This window comes from Fusarium vanettenii (genome assembly GCF_000151355.1).
Source record: "Fusarium vanettenii 77-13-4 chromosome 8 genomic scaffold NECHAsca_10_chr8_2_0, whole genome shotgun sequence".
NCBI classification, from domain to species: Eukaryota; Fungi; Ascomycota; class Sordariomycetes; order Hypocreales; family Nectriaceae; genus Fusarium; species Fusarium vanettenii.
In genome coordinates this window covers 423416-447964 of record NW_003315874.1, presented here as the reverse complement: position 1 = coordinate 447964, position 24549 = coordinate 423416, and the positions used below count along the sequence as shown (strand labels likewise).

General features: G+C 51.1%; 11 protein-coding genes across 11 annotated transcripts; 6 read left to right on the top strand and 5 right to left on the bottom strand.

Annotated features, from left to right (window-relative positions):
• Nucleotides 1-1220: 1220 nt before the first annotated feature.
• On the bottom strand, nt 1221-2486 carry NECHADRAFT_95470 (uncharacterized protein; the record flags this gene model as incomplete). Its single annotated transcript, XM_003048679.1, has 2 exons — nt 1221-2423; nt 2481-2486. 2 exons carry the CDS (start codon nt 2484-2486, stop codon nt 1221-1223), a joined length of 1209 nt encoding a protein of 402 aa, XP_003048725.1.
• Nucleotides 2487-3112: 626 nt separating this feature from the next.
• Nucleotides 3113-4035, top strand: NECHADRAFT_71015 (60S acidic ribosomal protein P2). The gene is made up of 3 exons (XM_003048864.1): nt 3113-3200; nt 3307-3479; nt 3539-4035. The coding sequence occupies exons 2-3, from the start codon at nt 3321-3323 to the stop codon at nt 3710-3712; spliced, it is 333 nt and encodes a 110-aa protein (XP_003048910.1). The 5' UTR covers nt 3113-3200; nt 3307-3320; the 3' UTR covers nt 3713-4035.
• A 694-nt stretch (nt 4036-4729) lies between these two features.
• On the bottom strand, nt 4730-6164 carry NECHADRAFT_46724 (uncharacterized protein; the record flags this gene model as incomplete). The annotated part of the gene is made up of 5 exons (XM_003048678.1): nt 4730-4949; nt 5024-5526; nt 5580-5684; nt 5736-5927; nt 5979-6164. 5 exons carry the CDS (start codon nt 6162-6164, stop codon nt 4730-4732), a joined length of 1206 nt encoding a protein of 401 aa, XP_003048724.1.
• Nucleotides 6165-7352: 1188 nt separating this feature from the next.
• On the bottom strand, nt 7353-8971 carry NECHADRAFT_83703 (uncharacterized protein; the record flags this gene model as incomplete). Its single annotated transcript, XM_003048677.1, has 5 exons — nt 7353-7546; nt 7593-7892; nt 7977-8699; nt 8750-8884; nt 8938-8971. 5 exons carry the CDS (start codon nt 8969-8971, stop codon nt 7353-7355), a joined length of 1386 nt encoding a protein of 461 aa, XP_003048723.1.
• A 515-nt stretch (nt 8972-9486) lies between these two features.
• On the top strand, nt 9487-11136 carry NECHADRAFT_83702 (uncharacterized protein; the record flags this gene model as incomplete). Its single annotated transcript, XM_003048863.1, has 5 exons — nt 9487-9620; nt 9670-9841; nt 9891-10277; nt 10326-10941; nt 11087-11136. 5 exons carry the CDS (start codon nt 9487-9489, stop codon nt 11134-11136), a joined length of 1359 nt encoding a protein of 452 aa, XP_003048909.1.
• A 466-nt stretch (nt 11137-11602) lies between these two features.
• Nucleotides 11603-13422, top strand: NECHADRAFT_95468 (uncharacterized protein; the record flags this gene model as incomplete). The annotated part of the gene is made up of 9 exons (XM_003048862.1): nt 11603-11683; nt 11729-11775; nt 11827-11943; nt 11995-12172; nt 12209-12372; nt 12446-12686; nt 12737-12871; nt 12920-13080; nt 13131-13422. The coding sequence occupies 9 exons, from the start codon at nt 11603-11605 to the stop codon at nt 13420-13422; spliced, it is 1416 nt and encodes a 471-aa protein (XP_003048908.1).
• Nucleotides 13423-14070: 648 nt separating this feature from the next.
• On the bottom strand, nt 14071-15899 carry NECHADRAFT_95467 (glycosyltransferase family 57; the record flags this gene model as incomplete). Its single annotated transcript, XM_003048676.1, has 2 exons — nt 14071-15608; nt 15671-15899. 2 exons carry the CDS (start codon nt 15897-15899, stop codon nt 14071-14073), a joined length of 1767 nt encoding a protein of 588 aa, XP_003048722.1.
• A 340-nt stretch (nt 15900-16239) lies between these two features.
• Nucleotides 16240-17834, top strand: NECHADRAFT_101266 (uncharacterized protein). The gene is made up of 2 exons (XM_003048861.1): nt 16240-17458; nt 17506-17834. Exons 1-2 carry the CDS (start codon nt 16283-16285, stop codon nt 17785-17787), a joined length of 1458 nt encoding a protein of 485 aa, XP_003048907.1. The 5' UTR covers nt 16240-16282; the 3' UTR covers nt 17788-17834.
• Nucleotides 17835-19985: 2151 nt separating this feature from the next.
• NECHADRAFT_83698 (uncharacterized protein) lies at nt 19986-20693 on the top strand (the record flags this gene model as incomplete). Its single annotated transcript, XM_003048860.1, has 3 exons — nt 19986-20095; nt 20142-20554; nt 20623-20693. The coding sequence occupies 3 exons, from the start codon at nt 19986-19988 to the stop codon at nt 20691-20693; spliced, it is 594 nt and encodes a 197-aa protein (XP_003048906.1).
• Nucleotides 20694-21285: 592 nt separating this feature from the next.
• NECHADRAFT_95465 (uncharacterized protein) lies at nt 21286-22248 on the bottom strand (the record flags this gene model as incomplete). The annotated part of the gene is made up of 3 exons (XM_003048675.1): nt 21286-21612; nt 21667-21818; nt 21954-22248. The coding sequence occupies 3 exons, from the start codon at nt 22246-22248 to the stop codon at nt 21286-21288; spliced, it is 774 nt and encodes a 257-aa protein (XP_003048721.1).
• Nucleotides 22249-22976: 728 nt separating this feature from the next.
• On the top strand, nt 22977-24229 carry NECHADRAFT_46646 (uncharacterized protein; the record flags this gene model as incomplete). The annotated part of the gene is made up of 2 exons (XM_003048859.1): nt 22977-23037; nt 23094-24229. 2 exons carry the CDS (start codon nt 22977-22979, stop codon nt 24227-24229), a joined length of 1197 nt encoding a protein of 398 aa, XP_003048905.1.
• Between the last annotated feature and the right edge of the window lie 320 nt (nt 24230-24549).

Sequence of the window (24549 nt, the reverse complement as noted above, 5' to 3'; positions counted from 1 at the left end):
CCAGGAGTCGTTTTCAAGTTCCGAAAATGGATAGTTACCCACGGATGGACGTTCCCTATCCTGCCCTTTTTGTTTGATTAGTGTATGAGTACGATGGTCGGTTACTGACTTGAGCTTGACGTGCGGGTTACTGCCTATAGTGGGCTCCGTGTCGAGGATCAAGTGCCTGAAGTCGGTTGTATCCGGGCGGCTGGAGCTTCAGTTTGGAGCCTTCCGGTGATCGACCCCTTTGGTTTTCTTATCTGGGTCAATTTTTACGTTTGGGTTTGCTAGGCACAGGCGTTGAGCTAATCTCTGGTCACTAATGGCGTCTAGTTCCTAGACGTGTTTGGAATGGGAAAACTACCTATGTTTGTGCTTTCACTGTGTCCTCTCCTGCTTATGAACGTGTGTGGATGAGATGCTTCAAGTGTGTAGTTGCAAAGTGGCGACTCACACTGATGTGTGAAGACTACCAAGCGGAAACGTGTCATACGCGAGTGCGTTACAAAATTGATACCATTATTGCTAACAAAAGAACTACATGAGGTGATAGACTGCCAGTCTATGGCTGTTGGTGGTGTTGAGAAGAAGCTCAAACACTTGTGACAGTAGAGGGAGGCTTGGTTGGGAGCTCAGACAGAAGCTGTAGCAGCTCAGCTCGTAGGGTTTTGCAATTACGTCTAGACAAGATACCATTCTGAAGCGTCATCCAGTGTACGTGTCCGTAACTATCTACAGCCCCATCCTCGCCAATGTTCCCTTTGAAAAGCCACTCGTGATCCCCGATCTGGGTTCCCTTCCCCGCCCGAGCCCCCTACCCCGTCTTGACCAAAACCATGCAGCCGCCCCCTTTAAGACAGTGTGCGACGAAAAAAATCAAAAAAAGGAGAAAAAAGGGGAGGGAAAGATGACAACTCCGTCGCTAATGTGGTCCCTACTGCGTGTGGAATAGACGCGGTAAGGGAGAAAAAGCAGCAAGATAAAAAGCCGTTGTAGTAGGGGAGAGCAAAGAAAAGCACATCTCATAAAACGCCTCCGTTTCCGAGTCCTCGACCGTTGCTCGCGTTGTTGTGAAGTATTGTTTCAGGTGGATAAGTGTGTGATGATTGAAGAACCAACTGGAGTAGAGTAACTCGATCAAAAACCTCATCGAGATGTACCATGTGAGGCGTGATTACTGCCCAATGGTCATCCTGTCCAAGAGATGACATCGATAAAGACATAACAAAGAAGTTGGATCATCGACGTCGAGCACGAAGTGCTTCCAAGGCCGCTTGACGCTTGCGCGCCTCCTTGTCGGCCTTGAGTCTCTTCTCAAGTCGCTCCTCTTCAATATCCTCACGGCGAGCAATCTGCTCTGCCCGGCGTTCTTCGATATCGAGCTCGTCCATACCGGCCTCCATGTCCGAGGACCCGTCAGACGCATAATCATATCGTGGTCCACCTTGATCCTCTTCCTCGTCGTCGTAATCAATGAAATCGTCCATGTCTTCGTCGTACTCGTCTTCGAAACGTGACTTTGAACGCGCCGGACGAGGAGCCCGTGGAGCGCTGAGTAACGCTCCACCGCGGGGGGTATCCTTCTTCTTGGTGGCATTCCCGGGCCTCGGTCTTGCTGTGCCGGTGTATCCCGTGGTTGCCGTGACGGCCTTCTTCACCTTCTTTTCTTCCTCGGCAGCCGCTGCGGCTCTGCCAGAAGCCTTGCTTCCAGCTGCCTTGCCCCGTTCTGTCTTTGCCGGAGGCGGGGCCTTGCTATCACGACCGTTACGTGGATCCCTGCTTTGTCCATTGACAGGTGTGCCATTCCGTTGGCCTGGTTTAGCCGTGCCGGAGTAGCCTGGAGGATGACTTGGCCTTGCTGGCTTCTTAGCGTCTCGAGGGTCCGCCTTTGCTGCCTTGGCCTCCTCCTTCTCCCTCTTGATATTGCCACCCTCGACCTTCTTGTGCTGGATCTTACCGACCTGACCCATCGTGGCCTGGGCTCGTTGAGCCCGAGCCAAAATCTCAGCGAAAGAACCCTTTTTCGGTGGTGCACCACGGGCGGCGGGAGGCGCGTTCGAGGGGCCGGGGGACGGCCTGCTGGGAGGGGCAGGCTTCGAGATCCGATTACCCCCGTTCATGGGTCTCGAAGACAAAACATTGGGTTTTGAACCCCCACCATTTATCGGATTTGATGGCCGCTGGGAAGGCGTCGGTCTATCGAGCGGACGTGATGGTTGAGTCGGTCTCGAGGTCTCGTTAGGGCGGGGTCTGGGCGGCTGTGATGTCCGTGGTGCCACTGTGGTAGATAGCGTCGTGACTCGAGGCGCCTTGGGGACGAACGGGCGAATGTCATCGTCGGCCTTCCTCTTGGGTAGAGTATTCGATCGTGCGAGGTTCTGTGCGGGGGACGGCGACGCCCCATCGTCGCCGCCACTGATCTGGGCCAGGAGGTCTCCGATCTTGAAGGCCATGGTCAACGATTTTTCCCAAGATTGGCCACCGGGTCAGTCACTCACCGGCATCGCGTCAGAGATGAGCCAGAGAAGGGCTATATGTGGAGGTGATCCCTCAGAGTAAGAGAGGAGCAAGCAAGCTCGTGCGTGAATTGTGAGTCATTGAGCGGGCGGCAAAGTTTGTCGGGCTTTGCTCTTTGTCTGCTGTCGTCAGGAACTTTGAAGTCTTGCAAACAATGTGAGACTCAAAAGCGTTCTTGGTGGCGGGAGGCGCAGAGGCGACAGATGGCTTGTTCGAGGTCGAATCGGCCCAAAACTTGCAACCAAGACACCTGGAGCTCAGGCGATCACAAAACTGCAAAGGGGAAAATCATACAGTTGCGTGAAGAACAAAGAATCAGTGACAGCCAACCTTTATGGGCGAAGGAGGAAATCAGGGAAAACGCCACACCGGAGCGCGGCGCCAGGACACGTGACCAATATCCCGGCACGAGGCAGGCTACCATGTGGCTGTGCGCGCGAGGGACACGGAACCACGGCGGGGGACTTTTTCCGGGCAGTCCACAGAAACGCACAAGGCACAGGGGATCCCCGCAGCCCCGCCCTAAAAATTCGGCTAGCAGCCCACAGGATCAAAATTGGCCTTGAACTTCGTCACGCCGTGAACTTTTTCTACCTTGTCACACCGAAAACCATACCTAACCAAAGGACTCGAAGGCTTCAGTCTCCGCCCAACTTGCGGTTAAATTGATTGATTTCTCGTGTTCTCCTCTGACTCCAGAAGTAAGTATTTAATCCTGTTGCGCGCTGGTCTCCCGCCGTCGAGTTTTACTTGTCGCAAAGCGCAACTCCAAATCCTCAAGTTCACAGCCCTAACGCGCTCGACCAGAAACCACATTCAAAATGAAGCACCTCGCAGCTTACCTTCTCCTCACCCTCGGCGGCAACGCCTCTCCCTCTGCCTCTGACATCAAGGCCGTCCTTGAGTCTGTTGGCATTGAGGCTGACGACTCCCGCCTCGAGACCCTGATCTCCGAGCTCAAGGGCAAGGACATCCAGGAGGTATGCCAACCCGATCTACAACACCACACGCACACAGCATGCTGACAATTCTACTCTAGCTCATTGCTGAGGGCTCTGAGAAGCTCGCTTCCGTTCCCTCCGGCGGTGCTGGTGGCTCCGGTGCCGGTGGTGCTGCCGCCGGTGGTGCCGCCGCCGAGGAGGCCAAGGAGGAGGAGAAGGAGGAGGAGGCTGAGGAGTCCGACGAGGACATGGGCTTCGGTCTCTTCGACTAAGCGGTCTATCTCTAAAGACTCGCACGGTTACGACACCTCACGAATTTCGGAGAAGCTCACGCGCACAACGGGTTGTTGGTCGACTCCTACATGTCTTTTTTCGGCGTGCAAGGATTGGCTGCTCATGGCTGGATTGGGTCTCTCTAAGGATGGGATAGATACGGCATGGGGAATTAAAAAAGGCGGTTCGGCTCTTCGAATACTTGGTCCTGATTCTGTGAATGTTGGGTGTGTGGCATCCCTGTGATCCTTCAAGTCAATTTTGATCTCGAAGGTGTGTCGCCGTCTAAGCCCTGTTACAAGGTATAGGGTTGTTCACCTTTACTGCTCACGACTGTCGCCGTCACAACTTCTCAGCGTCATTGTGTTCCCATGCGTACCCAACAACTCAACTTGAGTGTTCTAGCAACAGCACGAGCAATTGGTCAACCTGAAGCGCATATAGCAGTCAAGCACAACTTGGCATGGTGTTGACCCGTCTTCTGCCTCTTCGTGGTTGTTGGCGTGGGTGGTTATTGCTGGCTCGAGGGGGGTTAAAATTGCAGTGAAGAGGCATGCACATCGAGTGGAATGTGCATGTGTTGGCAAGGGGTAGGAATGACAAGCGTCAGCATGGCTAGGTATTCCGGACATCATCAGCGCAAGGGCCCTGGTCAGCTGACGACGAGTCAGCAACTCTTTGTTTGTCAGAATGAGAAGGGAAGGCTTGGTTTTCGGCAAGTAGGCTTTCCGTTAATCTAAGTTGCCCTCGTGGTTGAGGATGATGGAACTCAAAGAGGCTTTTCTCATTTGCAAGTATTGACCAAAACTACCTACATACAAATGGACTAATATTAGATTCCATCAGAGAGAGTCCAATAAACTCGGCATTAGACAGCCACTCGTGATGTCGCCAAGATGAATTGCGTATACAAACTGCCATGTAACACCAAAGCCAACCAGCACAAAGAGACTCCGCATGTACCCAACTTTGAACGCCGCAACACTTCAAATCTAACATGTACACATACCGTTAAACTACTTGTTGGTCGAACGGTAGCCAGTCTCCTCACCCGCCCATGAAAACACTTGTGATCGACTGTTGTTGTTGTTGTTGTTGTTGTTATTATAGGTCGGCAGAGGCGAGTTGCCAGGATCCGCAGAGGCAGGCAATTCGGCGGGTGCAGTTTGCTCGGGGGGCTTCGGCGTCGTGCCACCCTGCGAGGGCGAAGGCGCGGGATGCTGCGTATAAGTGTCACTGCTGGACGCCGCCCGGGTTAGCAAACACAGCCACACGGAAAGAAGAAGAGAGAGATAACTCACTAGTACGACCCTATTGTTCCGTCCTGGGTTTGGGCTTGGGCCATCATTGCTGCCAGCGTTGCGGGGTGTGTTCCGTAGCCGACGGATTGGTGAGGGCTCATGGGTGGGCTTTGGCCGAAGGGAGCTGCTACTACGCCTGGTAGTGGTTTGTTCACATCCCAAGGAGATCCAGAAGGATTAGGAGAGTTGTATTGTGTTTCTGCGACCGGAGGATTGGGAGTACCACGGAAACTCTTGCGGTATGCCTTGTCGAAGCCACCTCGTCTTCCGCAGAGGTAGAGCAAGGCGCCGGCCAAGAGTAACACTGCAGCACTTCCGATGGCGATTCCGGCAATGGCACCAGGGGAAAGGTTTGATGATGTGTCTTCGTCATCCTCTTCTCGATCTGATTCTTTGGGACTCGCAGTCTCACTGGGGTGATCGTCTTCGGTAGGCCATGGTTCTCCAGGTCGTAGCTGGTAGTCGACATCTTTGGCCTTTTCGAGCCACATGTCGAGGGTTTCATTCTTGGACTGTCCTCTGATTAACAATCATTCGCTTTAAGAAGGGCACAAAGAACTCTTACGGGATTCACCACGCCCATCATGTGCCACTTTACGCAGGATCCGGGTGCACCACAGTAAAAGAAGATGGGATCGGTATTATTGACTCGAACTCGGAATCGGGGAGCCTGGACATGTCAGCATCAGGATGGGTAGTAACTGGACAAGAATTCACTCACATCATCAGTGATGGCCTGGACCTTTTGAGCACCACTCGAGAACCCTTCTCTGTTTAGGTCGACGTATTCGTAGGGGATACATGGGTGCTCAAAGTCTCCTCGGATGATCCAGTGCCCGCTGGGATAGAAGCGCCATTCGATAACGTCGCCGACCTCGGCTTTGACTTCGGCAGGGGTAAACTTGTGTCCAGACTATGAAGCCATCAGCAAGGTGTAACTTCTCATACACTCGATATAACCTACCGCTCCAACATTGACTGTGTGAGTTGCTGCCCCTGAAGACGAAGCAGTTGTTGCAGCCTCAGCAACTGTAGACGTAGCATCGAGGGTCTCTGTCAGAAAGCCAGAAACGGTAGGAGCCTCAGGTCCTCCAGCGGCCCATACCGCAGCAAGGAGGGCCGGGAGTATAACGAAGGGACTCGGCAGCATTGTAACAGGATCACTCGGGATCTGATCTCAAGCCTTGTGGATAGCAAGCAGATGATTTCAAAGCATGAGAGAACTGACAGCACAATAAGAAGAAGAAGGAGAGGAAGGAAGGACAGATGGAACACGGGAGCTGAGTCATGAAGCACTTTATCACTACGTGGACACGAGTACAGGACAAAGAGGGTGTACGAGGGCAGCTGAAGTTGGTGAACCCCCCCTCCTCCTCTGGGGGCTGAGGGAGACCACCTGGATTTGCTCATCGACATCTGTGCTTCCCAACGAGGCGCTGCATTTAGCTGCATTCGATCCTGCTGAGGGATGCAATTAGCATGTTGGGTTTTCTTGGAAGGGCTTGTGGTGGTGGAGGGTCGTACCCAACCAACAGCAGCAGGGAGGGAACAAAGGAACTTTAGGATTCAGCGAATCTTTTAGGTCATGCAACCACTCTAACATATTGAACTTGCTTGGAATTACGAGTTTCATGGTGCTGCACTGGCCAGAATGCCAACCTTGACCCTTTGTTGGTCAAGTCCGAAACGTGAAGGCCAAGTTTCCTCCAAGCCTGACAAACCTAATCATGGAGGAAACTAAAGTAGGAAAACCAGTTGCTCAGCCTGGCCAAGATTCTCGGCTAGAGTAATATAACTGTATTTGGCTCTCAGCAGCAACACAGTCAGCCACTCTTTCTTGCTATGCATCGCTGGGTAGTACTAGTGGGGGAGGAGTCAGCCTCAGCCTTGAAAAGGTGGTTGTAAGCGGGCAACCTTTTTTCTGTTGGAGTTGCAGTGTCAGCATTGATTTTGATGGGTGAACTTGTTGCCAAGCCATGCAGACACGGGCACTAGATTCCTTTAAGGTTGTTTCCGATACAACCTCATGCCTCCAATCGAGATGTTCCTGTCTAACCGACAACACCATCTTGGGTAGTTGACAGAAACATGAGTACATTTCAAGATATTCTGTTCATAGAATGTGATTATCTATTTTGACATGCCTTCTTCAAGGCCCTGGTCCACCACATGCTCGTCCTCCTCTCACAGCCTTATATCGCCATACACCCCAGGAAGCAAGACAAATCACCACGCCGTGACACGTTTCAAATGCAACGTCTTGTCCCGCAAATCATAGCAGAAATCGGAAGGAGCATATACCCCTCCTTATCGGCGCCCTATGAGGCTCAATTGGGGCCTACCACTTGAGATCTTCGGGAGTGGCCAGCTTCTGCTTTGCCCACACCCTCTCGTTCGATTGAGTGTTGTGTAGAATCCTCTCTTGTTGTTCTTTTGTAGGAGTTCTCCAGCGCCAGAATTGTGTGTACTTATTCTCCTTCCCTTCCAATACATCTACCACGTACTCGCCCAGAACGGGCAAGAATTTGAAGCCTATAATCTGTAAGCGCCAAGTCTCCAACTTGTGCAGATAACTCACCATGAAAACTTCCACCAGTGACGACCAAAAGACCTCCAGTCTCCAGTACACGATCGATAACAAAGTCGAGATCAACAGTGCCTGCATACCAACACATCTTTACCGCCGTAATCTCTGCCCCGACCAAATCTGGCAGATTCTCCCTTATAATGTCCTTGGCCTCTGCGATCGGTGAGAGCGGTGGTCCTCGCTTCTCTACCTCTTCAGCCGTTGCTGGGGCTGAGAAGGGTGTTTCCGAGTCTGTGTCTGATGGGTTTGTCCATTTCAGAGATCGATACGAGATTTTGAGAATGCCGTTTCCTACTTTGGTCAGTTTTGCAACACAAAGAACAAAGCGCGAGTCGTCCAGCGGGAGAAAATAGGGGAAAGCATCAAGGAACTCACTGTCCAAGGGAAAACCGGTAAGTCCTCCACTTTCTGAGCTACCAGCATAGTTCCAAGCCCAAGTCGGAAACACATCAGCGCGGTAACGATGCTGCAAATGCTCAGGTACTTTGATGAAGACAAAGTTTCCAGCCGTGGTCGTCATGAAGCTCTTCAGTTCTGGAACGATGAGAGGAGAAAACGGGCCCGCAGCAACAATGACCAAGTCCGCAAAGTGACGCTCCCCATCCTTGGTCACGATCCCGATGACCCGACGAGCGTCTTTGTCATCTCTAATCAAGGACGATAACTCGCCCTTGTCCCCAAAGTAGGTCTCTGCGCCTTCCTGTTCTATAAGGTCAAGGGCATACTTGCATGCCAAGTCAGCGTTAGCCAATCCTGCATTGGAGTCAAAGACGCCGTCAAGCGCGAGACCTCGACTGCGTCGTTGAAACTGATCAAGACGGGCACCACCCCATCCATCGGCTTCTGCTCTTTTAAGATCTTGCTCTGAGTGCAGAAAGTACTGCGTCTGGCCTAATCCAGCCTCGCTCATTGTCTTGAAGGTCTCAATGTCGACGTCTTGGGGTCTGCCAATGTCTGTGAGACGTGCCCAGCCGATGTTTTGGAATAGTTCCTGGCCAGATTCCTTGTTCCATTGCTTCCATTTGTCTATGGCGCGGTTTGCTAGGTCTTGAAGTATGGCTGAGTCTCCGTATGCACTGCGGATGACCTTGTGGCTGTCTGATGGCAGTGTGTTAGTCTGAGACAGGACGTAACGGCTTAACACTCACCAGATGACGCCGAGTCACCTCCGTTGAAGGGTGAGTACTCTGAAGCATGATAATCTTGTTTGTCGAATATCTTGATATCTCGGTAGCCGCGTTGTTGCAAGTGCAATGCCGAGGACAGTCCAAACACACCAGCGCCTAAAACGCATTAATAAGAGATACCAAAAGAAGGGGTCAGTGGCTGGCTATACCAATAATGATGATTGAACTAGCTGGACTGGTCATGATGAATGGCTTGGATATTGAATCAAGTTGTTGCCAGTCTCGTTCAACTCCAAATACCACTGTATATGGGTTGTGGGCAATCAGGTCCCCTCAACTCGGGTGTAAGCCGACGGGAAAGATATCAAGAAACGCCAGCCGAAGAGTCGTCTCCAAACTGGAGTATCATTTCGTATCTAGTTAGTCTCCATTGCGTGATCATCAACGGCGTCTATAAATCCCGGTTGACATTAGTTAACTACAATCCTTCAACTCGTCTCTAGATCCCTTTATGTCCGGGTCCATGACTCAAGCCATCGGGTGCATGTAACCGTAAACCCCCCGGGGATATCAAAGCTGTGGGGAAGTCGATGATGCTATTTGAGCTACAGCTTGCGAATCTTTAAATCATCAAGGATTCGTCGTTTCTTTTCTATTTGTACGACGGTATCTTCCGGATATAAGGCCGGTGATAAAGACGGCCCAATCAACTTGAGACACTCACACATATTCCCCAACCCATCGCTTCACGCTCCGACATGTCAACAGTCAAGAGCGTCGCCGTAATCGGCGCAGGTCCATCTGGGGCAGCAGCTGCAGAGGCCCTCAGGAGGAGCAATGCGTTTGACGTGATCAAGGTGTTTGAGCGGAGGGCTGAAGTTGGAGGGGCATGGTACGACTTCAGTCTCGAGTTGAAGCTATACTCGACTGACGATTGATAGGAACTTTGATCCGGATCCTGATGTACCGCCTGCTGATCCTATGATTCATCCGAGTCTTGTAGATCCTCCTGTTCAACCGCCTTCTACACTGCCAGCGCGAACGCCAAAGCAACAACTGCAAAGATGGACTACTGCGCCAGTATACGAGACTCTGACTACAAACGTCAACGTTGTATGTGATTTCGAAACAGCCAAAAGTTGTATTTTACTCATAATGCTAGGAAATCATGTCTTATACCTATGTTCACTTCTCCCAAGTTGACAAGACTCCCCCGGCCGAGGACACTGATCCAATGTTTCCCTCTGCAGCCCGTGTCTTGAAGTATATCCAGAAGCTTCATGCGAGACATGCCGACTTTCTTGTCTTGAACACCACTCTTGAGCGAGCCTCTAAACAGGACTCAAAATGGGTCTTGACGTTGAGAAGGTCCGAGCCTGAAGAGGATTATTGGTACGAAGAGTCGTTTGATGCCCTTGTCGTAGCGACTGGTATCTACTGGGTTCCCAAAATTCCTTCAATACCAGGCCTCCAAGAGTACAATCGGAACTTTCCAGGCCGTGCTCTACATTCCAAGTACTTTCGATCAGTTCAAGCTTATAAGAACAAGGTAAGTTGCCGCAGCTTACACCGTGAATAAGCAATTCTGACACAACAGACTGTCATCATTGTCGGCAACGGCATTACCGCCCTAGATCTTATTCGTGATCTTATGCCCGTCGTATCCAGCCTCACCGTCTCCCATCGGAGCGTAAGCTGGATGTATCCTACTTCCTTGGAAGGGGTTGAAGGAATATCGGTGCGACCCGAGTCAAGCCATGTCGATCCAAGCACAGGAGATTACTTCTTCAAGGATGGTGGTCCTCCAGTTCGACCAGATGCCATCATCTTTGCCACGGGATACCACGTCTCGTTTCCTTTCCTATCCCCGCCTCAAGCAGTTCATAATTACGACGAAAATTTCACTGCAGATTGGGTCCCAGGAACTTACCTACACACTTTTTGGAGGAAAGACCCTACTCTCTCGTTTGTCGGTCTTGTTCAAAACAGCGTCTCTTTCAGAATTTTTGAATACCAAGCTGCACTGGTAGCATCGTACCTCTCCGGAAAACTAAAGCTGCCCCCGATATTGGAAATGGAAGAGTGGGAAAAGAAGCGGCTCGAAGAGGTGGATCACAAGACGGCGCTCTTCCACTACAACAAGTACCCAGGCAGCGTCGAGTTCCTGAACCAGCTACATTCGATCCTCGCGGGTGCAGGCGGTGACAGCCTCGGTCTGTTGGAGTGGCAGGATGAATGGACGCCGCGGTATCTCGCCGGGGTCAACGAACGTAGACGGCGTGTGGATAACTTGAAGACGCTCCATCTTCGGGGGTCGGTGATTTAGAAGAGATAGACTATACCTAAACAAATATATAGAAGCCCTAGACTGTACCCAAACTTATAGAGACGGCGTCTCTGCACCATGATTGGAAACCATACAAATTCCCCCGAGTCAGCAGATAAACTTATTTCCGCGCATGCATGGATCCGAATAGCTTCAAACCCCGGGACCCAATGGCGAGCGACAAGTCAACGACTCGCTTAGACGATCCATCTAGGACATGAATCCTATGCTAGTAGTTATGCGGCAAGACTAGGCGCGCGAATCCACTTGGGCAGGGCCGTGTTATTCCCTGTTTAGATAGGAGTGAGCCCAGTTCGTTGGAGACCCCGTTGATCTATACCATGTAACCTGGTCCAACAGCGGCGGGGAAGCGAGTTTTTAACGACTGTGTTGATATGGCGTAATAGAGGGTCGGTATTAGCATGATTCACCTAGTCTCATCCCATGTTTTTCGGTGTCGAACTGTTCGACAGGTGCATATATAGGATGTCTAGATAACAGCTTCCACAGTATGGCAGTGTCAAAACCAACGTTAAGCAACCCCAAAAATGGCATCCTCTAAGGATATATCAGATCCCATGGTGGCATCACACGTTCTTAAGGAAGGAGGCGTGAAGCCTCATATCGATGTCCATGAAGAACCTTCCAAGGAGGAGAGGAGGGTTGTCCGAAAGATTGATCTTCGAGTCCTACCTCTCCTTTTCTTCATGTACCTGTTCAAGTAGGTTTTCTCCTTTAATTTTCTGAAATCGCAAGTCTAACTTTATATCAGTGCTCTAGATCGAAATAACTTAGGTGCTGCCAAGACTGATGGTATTGATGTCGACCTCGGATTCACCAAACATGAGTACAACATCCTGGTCTCTGTATTTTACGTCCCATACTGCGCGTAAGTATAAGCTTTCCATCGTTCTAGATGTAACATTAACCATGTTAATAGCTTGACTGTGCCAGCAAACATGTTCACCCGCAAGCTCTCAGCCAGGTGGACACTGCCCTGCTACCTCCTCTTCTGGGGAACCACCGTAATCCTCTCCCCAGCATGCAAGAACTTTGCCGGTCTCGCTGCTCTCCGGATTCTTCTGGGTATGGCTGAAGCTGGCTTTGGAGTCGGCGGTGTCTTTTACTAGACTCAGTGGTACAAGAGAGATGAGTTGGCCAAGAGAATCGCCCCGTTCTATGGCAGTCAGACCTTTTCAGGAGCATTCTCTGGTTTGATTGCCTTTGGTTTGTTCCAGATTGAGGGATCTTTGCATGATTGGCAGTGCCTTTATCTAGTCGAGGGTGCTCTGACAATCACTATTGGGCTGATTGCTCTGTATGTTCTACCCCTATTACCTATCAAAACCAAGCTGTGGTTATATATGAGGATATTCAACTAACAAGTCCAGTGTCTTTCTACCTCACCCCCCTCACAAGGAGTCCTCATTCCTTACAGACCGGGAGCGAGAAATCTGCCGTCTCCGATCCCTCCGCGATGCCTCTCAAGCTGTGGGATCCAAGTTTCAGATCCGCGACTTCTTTGCCCCCTTGAGAGACTGGAAGCTTTGGGCCTGGGCTTTTATCGCCTTCTGCTTTGGAGTTACCAATGCATCTGTCGGAAACTTTACGCCTCTTATTGTTGCCAAGCTTGTGAGTGACATTGAAGCACCTACTAAATACTGCATCTGACACGATTCAAGGGCTACTCGGCTGTCAAGACCAACCTGTACACTGTTCCTCCCTACATGGTGTCTGCTGTTCTTCTCTTCAGCACTGCCATCAGCTCGGATTACTTCCGTGAGCGAACATATCACTTGCTCTCAGCCTTCACACTTGTGGGTCCAACGTAAATCATTCTTCAACTATTTACTAATGTATATTAGTCTTGTACTGGCTTCATCATTATTGCCTCGATTGATGTCGAGAGCCATATCGGCGTCGCCTACTTTGCAGTCTTCCTCATTGTCGGTGGTTGTTTCACTCCATCTATCGTGTTTCACTCGTGGCACCAAAACAACATTCTCTCCGAAGACAGGCGCGCGTTGTAAGTCCCTTATATCGACTGTTGAGTCCTGTCATGTTAATCTCAAATAGCAACATTGCCTTCATCACCTTCTTCGGCAACGCAGCCGGCCTCGTCTCGAGCAACGTCTTTACTCCTGACAGTGCGCCAAAGTACATTCCTGCTTTGGTGACCAACTATTCTTTCTTGGCTGCTGCAATCATCGTAACCATTCTTATGAGGCTGTGGATGCAGAGGCAAAATGCTCTACGAAACACGGCCCAGGGCGTCAACTGGACGAGCGCAGATGTGCCGACTCATCTGCTACTGGCTGGTGCTTCTGAGAATCCTCACGAGAACCCAAACTTTAGATTCGTGCTGTAGATTTAATTTAGAGACATGAGTAATAGGGCCATATAGAAGGCATGCTTGTGCCACATCAAGTAACAGTCAAGTTGACCCCAACGGAACCACTGACAATACTGCTTTCAACTGCTGCAACGCTGCAGTCTTGGTTAAAGTCTAAAGTTTTATCGTATAATCATGAGCCCTCGAAAATTGCACGTTGATATTTTAGTTGGACCATCTCAGCTCAATACATCATCCCTATCCCACTCCCCTATTCTTCAGCGTCCCATCCTCACGAATCGCCGCAAGCGCGAACCAAGGAGAACGCATCCAGTGCTAGTAAGCTCAAGTAGGAGTCCAGATCTCGCATCGTAAAACGCCACCATTTCTCTTTCACCTTGAATGAGCATCACTCGGTCGATCCACGCGTCGAGTTCTTGAGCCCAGCTGGAAATAAAACCAAGACATTTCACAGATCACAATCAAGTCGATTGCTCAGCACAGAGTTTCCTATTCGCCATTGCTCTTGAAATCGATATTTTCTTCCCGGTGGAGTTGCGGCAAGCATGCACAAGTTAACGGTGTCCTTGCTAACTCTCAGAACTCTTGTTATCAACAGGCACTCTATTTCGAGCTTTTTATTTATCTTCACATGATGTACACTATTAGTCTGATATTACAACTCTATGACGTCTTGCTCTTCTTGGTTGTCTTTGTCGGAAAGAGATCAGATTCCTGAACAAGTTTCAACAAACACCAAAGATAGCAGATGATGAACCCAGCCGCTCCAATACCGACATTGGCCACAACCCAGAGGTCCGGCTTGTCGACAGGGGGCACAGCCAGTGCATCAACAACATGCCAGCCCACCATGGCGGCATAGAATATCCAATGGAGGAGGGCTGTTGACCATTGAGCCCAGGCGGCCTGGCCGTCCTGGAAGTATGCGCTCAAAGAGGTAGGTGGGAGACCAAGCAGATATGACCAAAGAAGGGTCAAAACTGCATATGGAACCCTCAAGTCAACACGCTTGAGCAAGGGGAACATGGTCCAGGCTCCCAGAAGGTTGGCGAATCCAACCCAAGCCCGAGTGTCCTTGCTCAGTCCTTGCTTTCCGGCCAAGAGCAGCGTCATGGGCATGAGCGGCAACAGGACGCTCTTCTCGTGAACCTGGTAGCTAAAGAGGAAGAAGCCCCAAGCAGTGGTGGCGAACGCCAGGGGCAACGTCGTCTTCCGAGGTCGCAGGAACAGGATGAAGTTAGGAGGGATAATAGAGGCGAGCGTAGCGCCGAGGGCCACCTTCTGAAGCAGAGCTGCTGGATACTGGCGGAGCTTGATGACAACGTTGGCAGCACACCAGAAGTTAGCAACCTTGTCCTCGAACAAACCACGAGCAAAGGGGAACACTCGGTGGATCATCTGGACCAGTTGCACAACGAGAGGGTAGTAGAAAGCCTTGGTGTCGAGAATTTCCGCAAGTTGGGGGAACAGAGGAAGAGGTGGTCGAGCTCCATCTGATTCCGCATATGGATCGATTCCCTGCTTCACATCATGAAGAGTGCCCAAAATCAAAGGCAGTAAGAGAATAGCGAAGGAAATGATAGTAACGAGAGCAATGCCGAAAAGTCTTGTTGGGTTAATCCGAGGGAAGACGCATCTTCCAAGCAGGTAAGAAAAGACGCTGAAGGCATAGTACAAAGCCATCTGCTTGAATCCCAGCGCTCCAACGAAGAAGACGGCAGCCCACTTGTAACGTTCCGCAATCATGCTAGACATGCTCGCAAGCACGAAACCCAGCATAACGGTGTTGTATTGAAAGTGAACATGGTCGATGAGGATAGTCGAAGGCTGCATCAGAATGGCGACGAGCGCAAGCCAGGCGTTCCAGTTGGCAACTCCTTGCAGACGACTATACCGTCGTACAAAGACAATCGCAGCCGGGACGTAGATGAGGTATTCCGAGATGATAACGGTCACCCTCATAAATATCTTGAGGTTAGGGTCCTCGTTGCCTCGGGAGGCGAAGAGGGCGAACCACTCGGGGTCGATGAGAGCTCCAATCTTGCCCAGAACCCAGCTATGGTAGGCGGTCAGGGGAGGATAGTCGAGTCCCCACCACTGGAGATCATGAAAATACCACTGCGAGACGGGGAGTTGTGTCGTCACCTCCATCCAGTGTCGTTGCGCTTCGTAGTCTCCAAACATGGGAGGCTTGCGGTGACCTGCGAGGTAGTCCACGTTAGCATACATGCTCGCGTGTCATGATATGATGGAAGCAACTCACCAGAATATCCCCATAATCCAGCAGCCCATCTAAACAGACCAACGACCATGAGAATTACGGGCAACACCTCCCAATGCGACGAAGAAGTGCGCGCAGGCCATAAAAACGCGGCAAGGGGAAAAGCAGGCGCCCTCACCAGGGCCTCCGAACGAGATGGCCTGTCGCCGCCATTGCCGGTCTTCTTGGTCTTGCGACGAGGTTTGTGCGGTGACGGAGAAGGGCCAGCCATTGTCACCGCGGGAACGAGGAATCCGTGGGAGAAGCGAGCGTCATCAAGAGCACACAATGGAGCTCCCTTGGTGTTTTGAAAGGAGAGAGGGCGGGCGGGACCTGCTTGCGTGGTGTTTAAGATGACAGCCTGCAAACCCCGGAAATTTTGGTGGAGCTTCTAGAAACTCGATCCAATGCCCTGAAAAGGAGCTCCGAATTCCGGTGAAACCCCGGCCGGCAGACGTCAGTGCTGTGGTACAGTGTCAATCTTGCAGGTTTCTGCACAGTATGGCGATGCTTCCAAGAGCTTGGCAAGCCTGTTGCGTCACAGAATCCCCATGTTTTCCCTTGCTTCAACATCTGAATCTCTTTTTATACCCTCAAGCTCTCGTCTAATATAAGATGCCTTTCCCCTTTGTCCTCCCGACAACATCCGCCTTCTCCTTCTCATCCAGCTTCAGCTCCGATTCACATCCCTCGCTGCCCCTCAACGCCAGCACATATCGCGGGGTGGTTCGAGATACGCTAAAGAAGCACAAGAGACTTCCTCCTAGCTCTCAGATCTCGAACCTCAATACAGCCATATCGAGTCTCAACGGGTACATACCCTACCTTCTCGCTGTAGATGATGGCTTGAGCAGCAGAAACCTGCCCAACGGGGAGTTCATCAACATCGTTCTTAAGACATCCCCGGCCATCGAATGGAGACCGACGCTGTCAGGTGATATTGTTCCAGGACGTGAAAGGGCTCGAGTCAAGATTTCATCTCTGGAATATGAGATATTCTTTGTTCTCTCAACGTTGGGCTTCTCGCATGTCCTGACTGCCCGATCTGCTTTACAGCCCCTCTATTCGACCAACGGCGAGTTTCTCGGCGCACAAGGCAGGACGAGCGCAATCACTTCAGCGACAAAATCACTGTTGGAGGCTGCTTCCGTGTACGACTATCTTGCTGGCCGAGGAGAACACATCACAACGAGCCCACCATGCGCCGACGTCTCACCTGGTACAGCCCGAGCCCTCTCATGCCTGGCCTTGGCGGAAGCAACTTTGCTGGCTGTTCTCAAAGATGATCCATACCCAGCGATTGTCGCTCAAGACAGGAACAAGAATGACAAGGAGTGGATGTTCAAAGCACCAGATATTCCAAAAGTCCGCGCTCACCTTTACGCCCGTCTATGCTTGGCAGCGTCAGAACATGCTGCCAAGGCATCTTCCCTATGCAGCTCAGCCGGCTCAGGATCTCACAAGATCAACAGCGGGCTACTAAAGTACCTGGAGGATCTTCGCCGAACATGCCGGGCCCGCGCTTGTCGGTTCTTCGGTATTGACGCTGAGCTGGGAGGACAAACTGCGGAAGGCATCGGATGGGTTCGCGCCGGTCTTTCAGAGTTGGGTGTTGAAGTCAAGGACAGCAAAAAGGGCCTCAGCTTCAGTCGATTCAAGAAGGATATCACGGAGAAGCGAGAGGATCGACGAGTGGACAAGGAGGCTGCATGGGGAGCTGATGCGGGCAAGTTGGAGGAAACACGCATCTTGGAGATGCTCGACGCCAAGTGGAACAAGATCAACGACACAGTAAGCAGCCTCATGCGAAATACGGAAGCATTTTCTGACAAGAACAGATGAACACGCAAGCCATCCCGCCCGCCAACACACTCCTGGGCAAAATGCCATCAGGGCGTGAGATTCATACCATCAAGCCGTATGAGCCGCCTTCCCTTGACCGGGATGTCCTGGAAGCCATGCGAGCACCTCCAGAGGAAGATGATGGCTTCGTCGATGACTTGAGCTCGGATGATGAGATCAGAGGAAGCCCATCGGCTCCAGTTGGTGCGTTCCCAGGATCTGCGGCCGATTATGCACGGAGTTCAAGCACAAGCACGCCTGGCAACGCATACTACTAGTTTTAGAAGCGGCAGCGCCAAATACTATACGGAAGATGCATTGGATGAGTAGCTGGTTGAACTATTTTTGGTGATGTAGACGCATGGCCGGTCACACAACACACCATTGTTGGCCATCTGAGAAACTGTCCACAGCCCTCATACAACCGATATGCTACAACAGCACTCGGTCACATTTCCTCCTTAACACAAACATCTCTTTAATTGCCGACTGCTTAATCGGCTGTGATTTCCGGGTACTCGACCGATGTAGATGCTGCTGGACAAGGAGGGGCCGTAGGAGCGTCTTGGGGAGAGCATACATCGTAGCAGCTATAGTCCGTGTCAGTATTCTGTGAAAGCTTTTTCTAAGACGTAGGAATTGCTCACGCTCCGTATCTAATACCACATGTGTTGATGGCATCAACACAGATGGTCTGATGCTCACATGGAGGATACGGCGAGGCCGCAACGAGTCCAGCGAGACTGGCAACAAGGAAGAGAGCGTTTGAAAGCATGATTTCGTAGAGAGATAGTCAATCGATGTATTGTACCATTATCACATTGTGCGGGTTCCTGTCTGTTTAATATATACTGCATTACCGGTCGATCGGCCGCCGCGACATCCGCAGCAAGACACAGCGGGATGTAATACAACTCCGCAGTCGGCCGCGCTTACAGATGATCGTCAGTCAAAAAGACGTTTGATGCTCAGAAGCAACACGGCAGTATACGAGGTGTAAGCATTCCCCGTCGAGTACCGACGGCCCAATGGGAGGTGTAATAGAGACGATGCGACGTCACGGACCGTATAACACGGCAAATCACAAAGATGTGACCTGAAGCCTGCAGGTACTGGGTCAACGGCTCGAGGGCGCTTCAGATAGCCCGATGGGAGGGTCTTAGAGACACAGTTACGTCATGGGCGTTCTCACTTTAATAAGGATTTGCTGGTCGGGGTAACGTCAGCGTCTCTTGTGCAAAAGTACTTTTGAAATTAATTACAGCGCGAGATCATGACATGTTTAGCTACGGAACACTGACATTGTCTTTGTTCGTCTGTGCTGCATGCCGTAGAGACCCTCTTCGGTTCCCACGTACGATTATGAGACACGGCAACGGCGGGTCAGGAAAAATGGGCAGAATCATAATAAATTAAAGATATTTTTAACCTACCTCAGTCCTTCCGAACTGAGCGATACAGTCTCAGAAACACCAGGAAAGCAATGATCCTGTCGGTTGAAATAAGGCCGCATTAGACACCAAGCCATGGTTGCCCGAGTTGGAGGGGCGGCATCACTAGACCAAGCTAACAAAGGGTGTCCTCGGCTAACAATCTCGATAATGGATGCTTATTTCTTTCAGACGGCGCTGGGATGGATGTCTTGATATGGTGAAAAGGTGTGCCCCCATTGTATGGGAGTGATCTCAAGCTTTATCCACAGTCAACTCGATATCTTCAGTATGTCTCAGCATAAGATCAAAAAATCGGTCAAGAACTCTGCCCTACCTTTAATTATTTTCCCCTACCCAACCCAAATACCCTTTTTTGCGTCAAAAAAAAAAACTCGAAGAGATGCTGAAAAGTATATCTTGAGAATCGTCATGATATGCTTGGGCGAAACCGACGCACAAAGTCAAACACCAAACCTTTCAATCACACTGCCATCGCCAATTGCCAAAGCGCGTGGCAAGCACTCAACCACGAGCTTAATAGAAGGGGCATTATTGAAGCAAGAAGGACTCTTTTCCCTAGACCCTGTCATACGTTTCTTCCCTCGTAGTGATTAACACTCCCGCATGATCTAGCTATCACGGTGATCGAGGGGAACAAAGGCATCATCTTGCCATTATCAAAGTCCAATAGTAAAATATGACAATAAAGTGAACAATGTATAGATTTGTATTAGTGGTCTATTATTTATCATAATATTTTTTTCTGCTCTTTGGTCTTTTTATACAAGTCCTTACATTGTTCAGTCGTGATATTAAAAAGACATCAATGTACTTTACCCGCTCTACATCATCAACAGAGTCAACTTGTTGGGTCGGGGAGTTGTCGGGCTGTAAGTTAAATATACTTTCGACAGCCGTTCTTTGCCAGCTTCTTCCTTCGTTCGCTTTCTGCATGTGTCTTTTTCTTTCGGTATCTGGCAACTATTCTTCCTTTGCATCGCGCAACACTCTCGAACCGGCCGATCAAGCATAAAGATACCAAGATGAAGTGGTATTCGCTCCTATCAGCTTCATTTCTCCTGGGCACCGTCATTGCCGCCGATCCGGTCCATCAAGTCCCCGAGCCGATTACATACCGTCTCATAGTCACGGCGTAAGAAGCCGTACAAACCTCTGGTAGCTGGACTAACATGGTACAGGAACGGTACTATTAAAGACATCGACGACATTTACCTGTCCAGTGACGAGGAGGGTACTGTCGGGATATTTGGCACCGACCGAGAACCCATCTTGATCCACGACACCAAGCCCGGGAAGAAGTCCGGCCAGTTCTACTTCGACACCCGCCCCGGGGACGAGCTCTTCCACGGCCTAACCCTCCTCCGGTGGCAAGGCGTCATGAATCTCAAGGACACCTTGCACCCACACCGTTTTCGAATCAGGAACGACACCGGCACCCAGTATCTCCCAGACAGATATTCGTGGAACGAGTTCTGGTTTACCGAGGGTGAGAACGGCATGAAGGAGCTGTTCTGGGGCGCCAAAGGAGATCACCCCGGATGGGTCGCAGTACCCTTGATAGATGCGACTTACATCATTAAGTGGTATGATGGTGAGTGCAAGCAATACCGGCCCTGTCGGGCCCGTCCTTGGGATTTCGGAGCTAACACCGATAAACAGAAACAAGTTCGTACATGGTTGCGAAGCCCTGGGAACCTGTGAAAATCTATTTGCAGCCGTTCGAATTGTAGGACGGCTGCGCTCGGTTAAGCCAGTAAAGAGTATTCACCTCATAGCCTAATTATGAGCTAAATGAGAGATGAAAATGAGAAATGATATCATAAATCTTTGAATACCAGGACAGTTCGTAAGGTCGGTGATTCAGAGGCCGGTAGGGCACCATACGGCTATTTCTCAAACTCCCAGCCATCGGCGAGTACGAGTCAGCCCAATTGAGGGCCCGAGTGAAGCACCTTGGTGCTTGGGCATGGCGGTCTGCTTGTGGGGTGTTCGGCACAGTGTTTTGGCGTGATCGTCTCGTGTCCCGTGTCTCGGTTCCAGGCTGGAATGAATCTAGTGATTAGCAACAAGAAATGAAAACAAAACAATGAAAAGCAAACTCATGAACAATTTGTCAACAAGGCCCCGAGGGTTGAACATCCAAGAAAATAGTATTGCCAAGTTTGCTATCAGAACACAGCGTGAAACTCCCGCCCATCTAGCCTATACACAGGGTTACAATCCTTGTAGCATCACACGCAGTATTCCATCTGCGGTAACCCTTAACTTCACCTCCGCCTCAAATCATCATGTTCGTTCCGCGACAAATTCGCTTTTGGGTTCTTAGTTGCCGAGAGCCATCTGCTTCTTGATCTCGGCGATCGCCTTACCAGGGTTGAGACCCTTGGGGCAGGCTCGGGTGCAGTTGAGAATGGTGTGGCAACGGTACAGGCTCATCGAGTTCTCGAGGTTGTTCTTGCGCTCGGCTGTGCGCTCATCACGAGAGTCGGCGAGCCATCGGTAAGACTGGAGAAGGATGGCGGGTCCGAGGTACTCCTCAGAGTTCCACCAGTAAGACGGGCACGAGGTAGAGCAGCAGGCGCAGAGAATGCACTCGTAAAGACCGTCGAGCTTGCGGCGGTCCTCCTTGGTCTGTCGGTACTCACGTCCCTATTGACTCTGTCAGTACACGTCAATGTTAATGAGGAAGAAAGGGGGCCGTACGTCCTCAGCAGGGGTATCGCGCTGGAGGTAGGGCTTGATGCTCTTGTACTGCTTGTAGAAGTGCGTCAAGTCGGGGACAAGGTCCTTGACGACGTAGGTGTGAGGAAGAGGGTAGATCTTGACATCAGATGAAGACTCGGCAGGAATTCGGCCTGGTCGGGAGCGTCAGCACTTTGCTCTCAATTGAATAATACCTCGCACGCGACAATGGCGGGGAGTCATACATAGGCAGGCAAGGGTGTTCTGGCCATTGATGTTCATGGCGCAGCTACCACAGATACCCTCACGGCAACTTCGTCGGAAAGTCACGGTAGGGTCGAGCTCATTCTTGATGCGGATGAGGGCGTCGAGAATCATAGGTCCGGTCTTGTTGAGGTCCAGGGTGTAGGTCTGGAGACGGGGCTTCTCGCTGGGGGTATCGGGGTTCCATCGATAGATCTGGAAGGACTTCATGTTGGGCTTGGGCTCCTGAGGAGCCTCGCTGACCGAGGCCATGGAGCGAGAGAACACAGCTCCGGGTCGAAGGGCAGCCGTCCTTGAGACGGCGCCGACAATTCGAGAAGAGGATCGGAGGGCGGCCATGATGATGAAATCGAGATTGGGACCGGAGGAGAAGGACAGTCAATCTTCGTGGGGTAAAATCTGAGCTGCGGCCGAGGAATTGACAGGAAGAAAAGCCGTTCAATCCCCTCCGTTGAAGTTGAATTGACGATGTTCACAAGGGGTGGCGTATCCAGGTTTCTCGTCGTCATGAATTGGGAAGCAAACCTTCCCTCGGCTATTGCTTTACGGAATGGAGACATGCGCTTGCCGTGGACCAATCAGAGCAGGGGTGTTGAAATCAATTTCGACGGCACACTCGGTCGGGATCGGAAGCAGGTGCTCGTGAAAGGCGGATGGATCGAGGAGAAACAGATAATCCGGGAAATCCGGACATGAGGTTCCGGGAGAAATGGAAATCAAAATAATTTTCAATCTGTGGCTTTGCCGTTCAGCCCCATCGCACAGCCTCAGCGCCCTGCAGTGGCTTCTCCTTCTCGAAGGGACAGGGCACTGGAGGGGCTTGCCTTCCAAAAAGAATTAGATTAGATATCGGAGACCCAACAACTTTATTTCTCCGTTCGCGATCCCACTTCTGAGGAGCCAACTCCCTCCAACACCACTAATTTTTTCCTTGATCCCTTCGCCAAGATGTCTTCTCTGTAATTGCCTACCGCTTTAGACCGACTTGACTCTACACTCGACCATCTTCTCTCTTGAAGCTATCTCTCGCAACAATTCTTGTCCTCGACGATCCACTCTAGCCCTTCATGGCAGCGCCTTGCAACCGAGTTGCTGCGGCTTCATGGCAATCGCTACTTACTGCTAGAGGTCCGTCGCAGAGCCCATGCATTCCTACTTAGCCACTCATACTAACTTTCTTTCAGCTTCCTTACAGACCTGCTCGCGATTTCGAACCCGACCGATCTGTGCCATGGCCTCATGCTTGCGATCGAAACTTTACTCCACATCAGCCGACGCACCAAGATTCTCTTACCATATCGCCTCCTCCTTTATCGCCAAAGACAGACCCTACGATCCCTCCACCCACGTTTTCCACTTTAACCCGTATAATCGAATTCAGCCCCCGCGGAACCGTCGCCCTTCCGCTCGTCCCGAATCCGGACACGATGCCTTCTTTGTCAGCCGGATCAATGATTCAGGCTCAGTAGCGTTTGGCGTGGCAGATGGTGTTGGCGGCTGGGTGGATTCGGGTGTCGATCCCGCCGACTTTTCTCATGGCTTCTGCGACCACATGGCAGTGGCTGCTCACGAGCACAAGGCGGAAACCGATCCTCCCTTGACAGCGAGGAAGCTGATGCAAAAGGGATATGATGCGATTTGCGAGGACCGCAGCCTTCGGGCAGGTGGTAGCACTGCGTGTGTTGCTATTGCTGGATCAGACGGAAACCTGGACGTAGCGAACCTCGGTGATTCCGGTTTCTTACAGCTTCGTCTGAACGCTGTCCATACCTATTCGGAACCCCAGACACACGCTTTCAACACTCCCTTCCAATTATCGCTCGTCCCTCCGAGTGTTGCCGCTCGCATGGCAGCTTTTGGTGGTGCTCAGTTGAGCGACTTGCCCCGAGATGCGGATGTTACACAGCACTCGCTCAGACATGGCGATGTCCTCGTCTTTGCGACTGATGGCGTTCTCGACAACCTCTTTAATCAAGATATTCTCCGAATTGCGAGCCGGGCTCTGGTTCGGAGCGGTGCCTGGGTTATGACTGAAACCGGGGGTGTCCGTGTAGCTGATACTCTGGAACCTCTAGTTCAGCTCCCCGAGGCGTCCGAGGAAAAGAAGGAAAGGACACTGACGCTTCAGAGTTTGCTCGCGACCGAAATCGTGACAGCCGCAAAGCGAGCCAGTGTCAACACGAAACTCGATGGACCTTTCGCGAAAGAGGTCCACAAGTATTACCCCAACGAAAACTGGCACGGCGGCAAGGTCGATGACATTTGCGTCGTGGTAGCTGTGGTTAATGAGACTTCAGCGGGCTTGAAGAGCAAGTTGTAATTTTTATCTTTATTTTATTTCCGGGAGCGGGTTTATGATAGAGATGGGAACAGCTCATAGAGGCGGGCACGCAAGCACACTGCGATTGGGAACTTGGGATGTTTTGGAGTCAAATGATAGACAGCAGGGAGTGCGTCGCGGTTGATTGATTTACGGGGTTGTATACATGATGGCGCAAGTCGGGTTGCCTATATGTTTTTAATATTAAAAGCACATTCGAGTTCAGATGCGACTTTGGGGAGTTTCGGAAGCACTATCACGCTACAGACTATGCTAAGCCTCAAATGCTACGCTGCTGGGGCATTCACTATTCACTATTC

Coding starts and splice junctions, on each gene's coding strand:
- NECHADRAFT_101266 (XM_003048861.1), top strand. CDS start 16,283: ATGCCTTTCCCCTTTGTCCTCCCGACAACATCCGCCTTCTCCTTCTCA. Junction 17,459..17,505: donor GGAACAAGATCAACGACACA/GTAAGCAGCCTC, acceptor TGACAAGAACAG/ATGAACACGCAAGCCATCCC.
- NECHADRAFT_71015 (XM_003048864.1), top strand. CDS start 3,321: ATGAAGCACCTCGCAGCTTACCTTCTCCTCACCCTCGGCGGCAACGCC. Junction 3,480..3,538: donor AGGGCAAGGACATCCAGGAG/GTATGCCAACCC, acceptor ATTCTACTCTAG/CTCATTGCTGAGGGCTCTGA.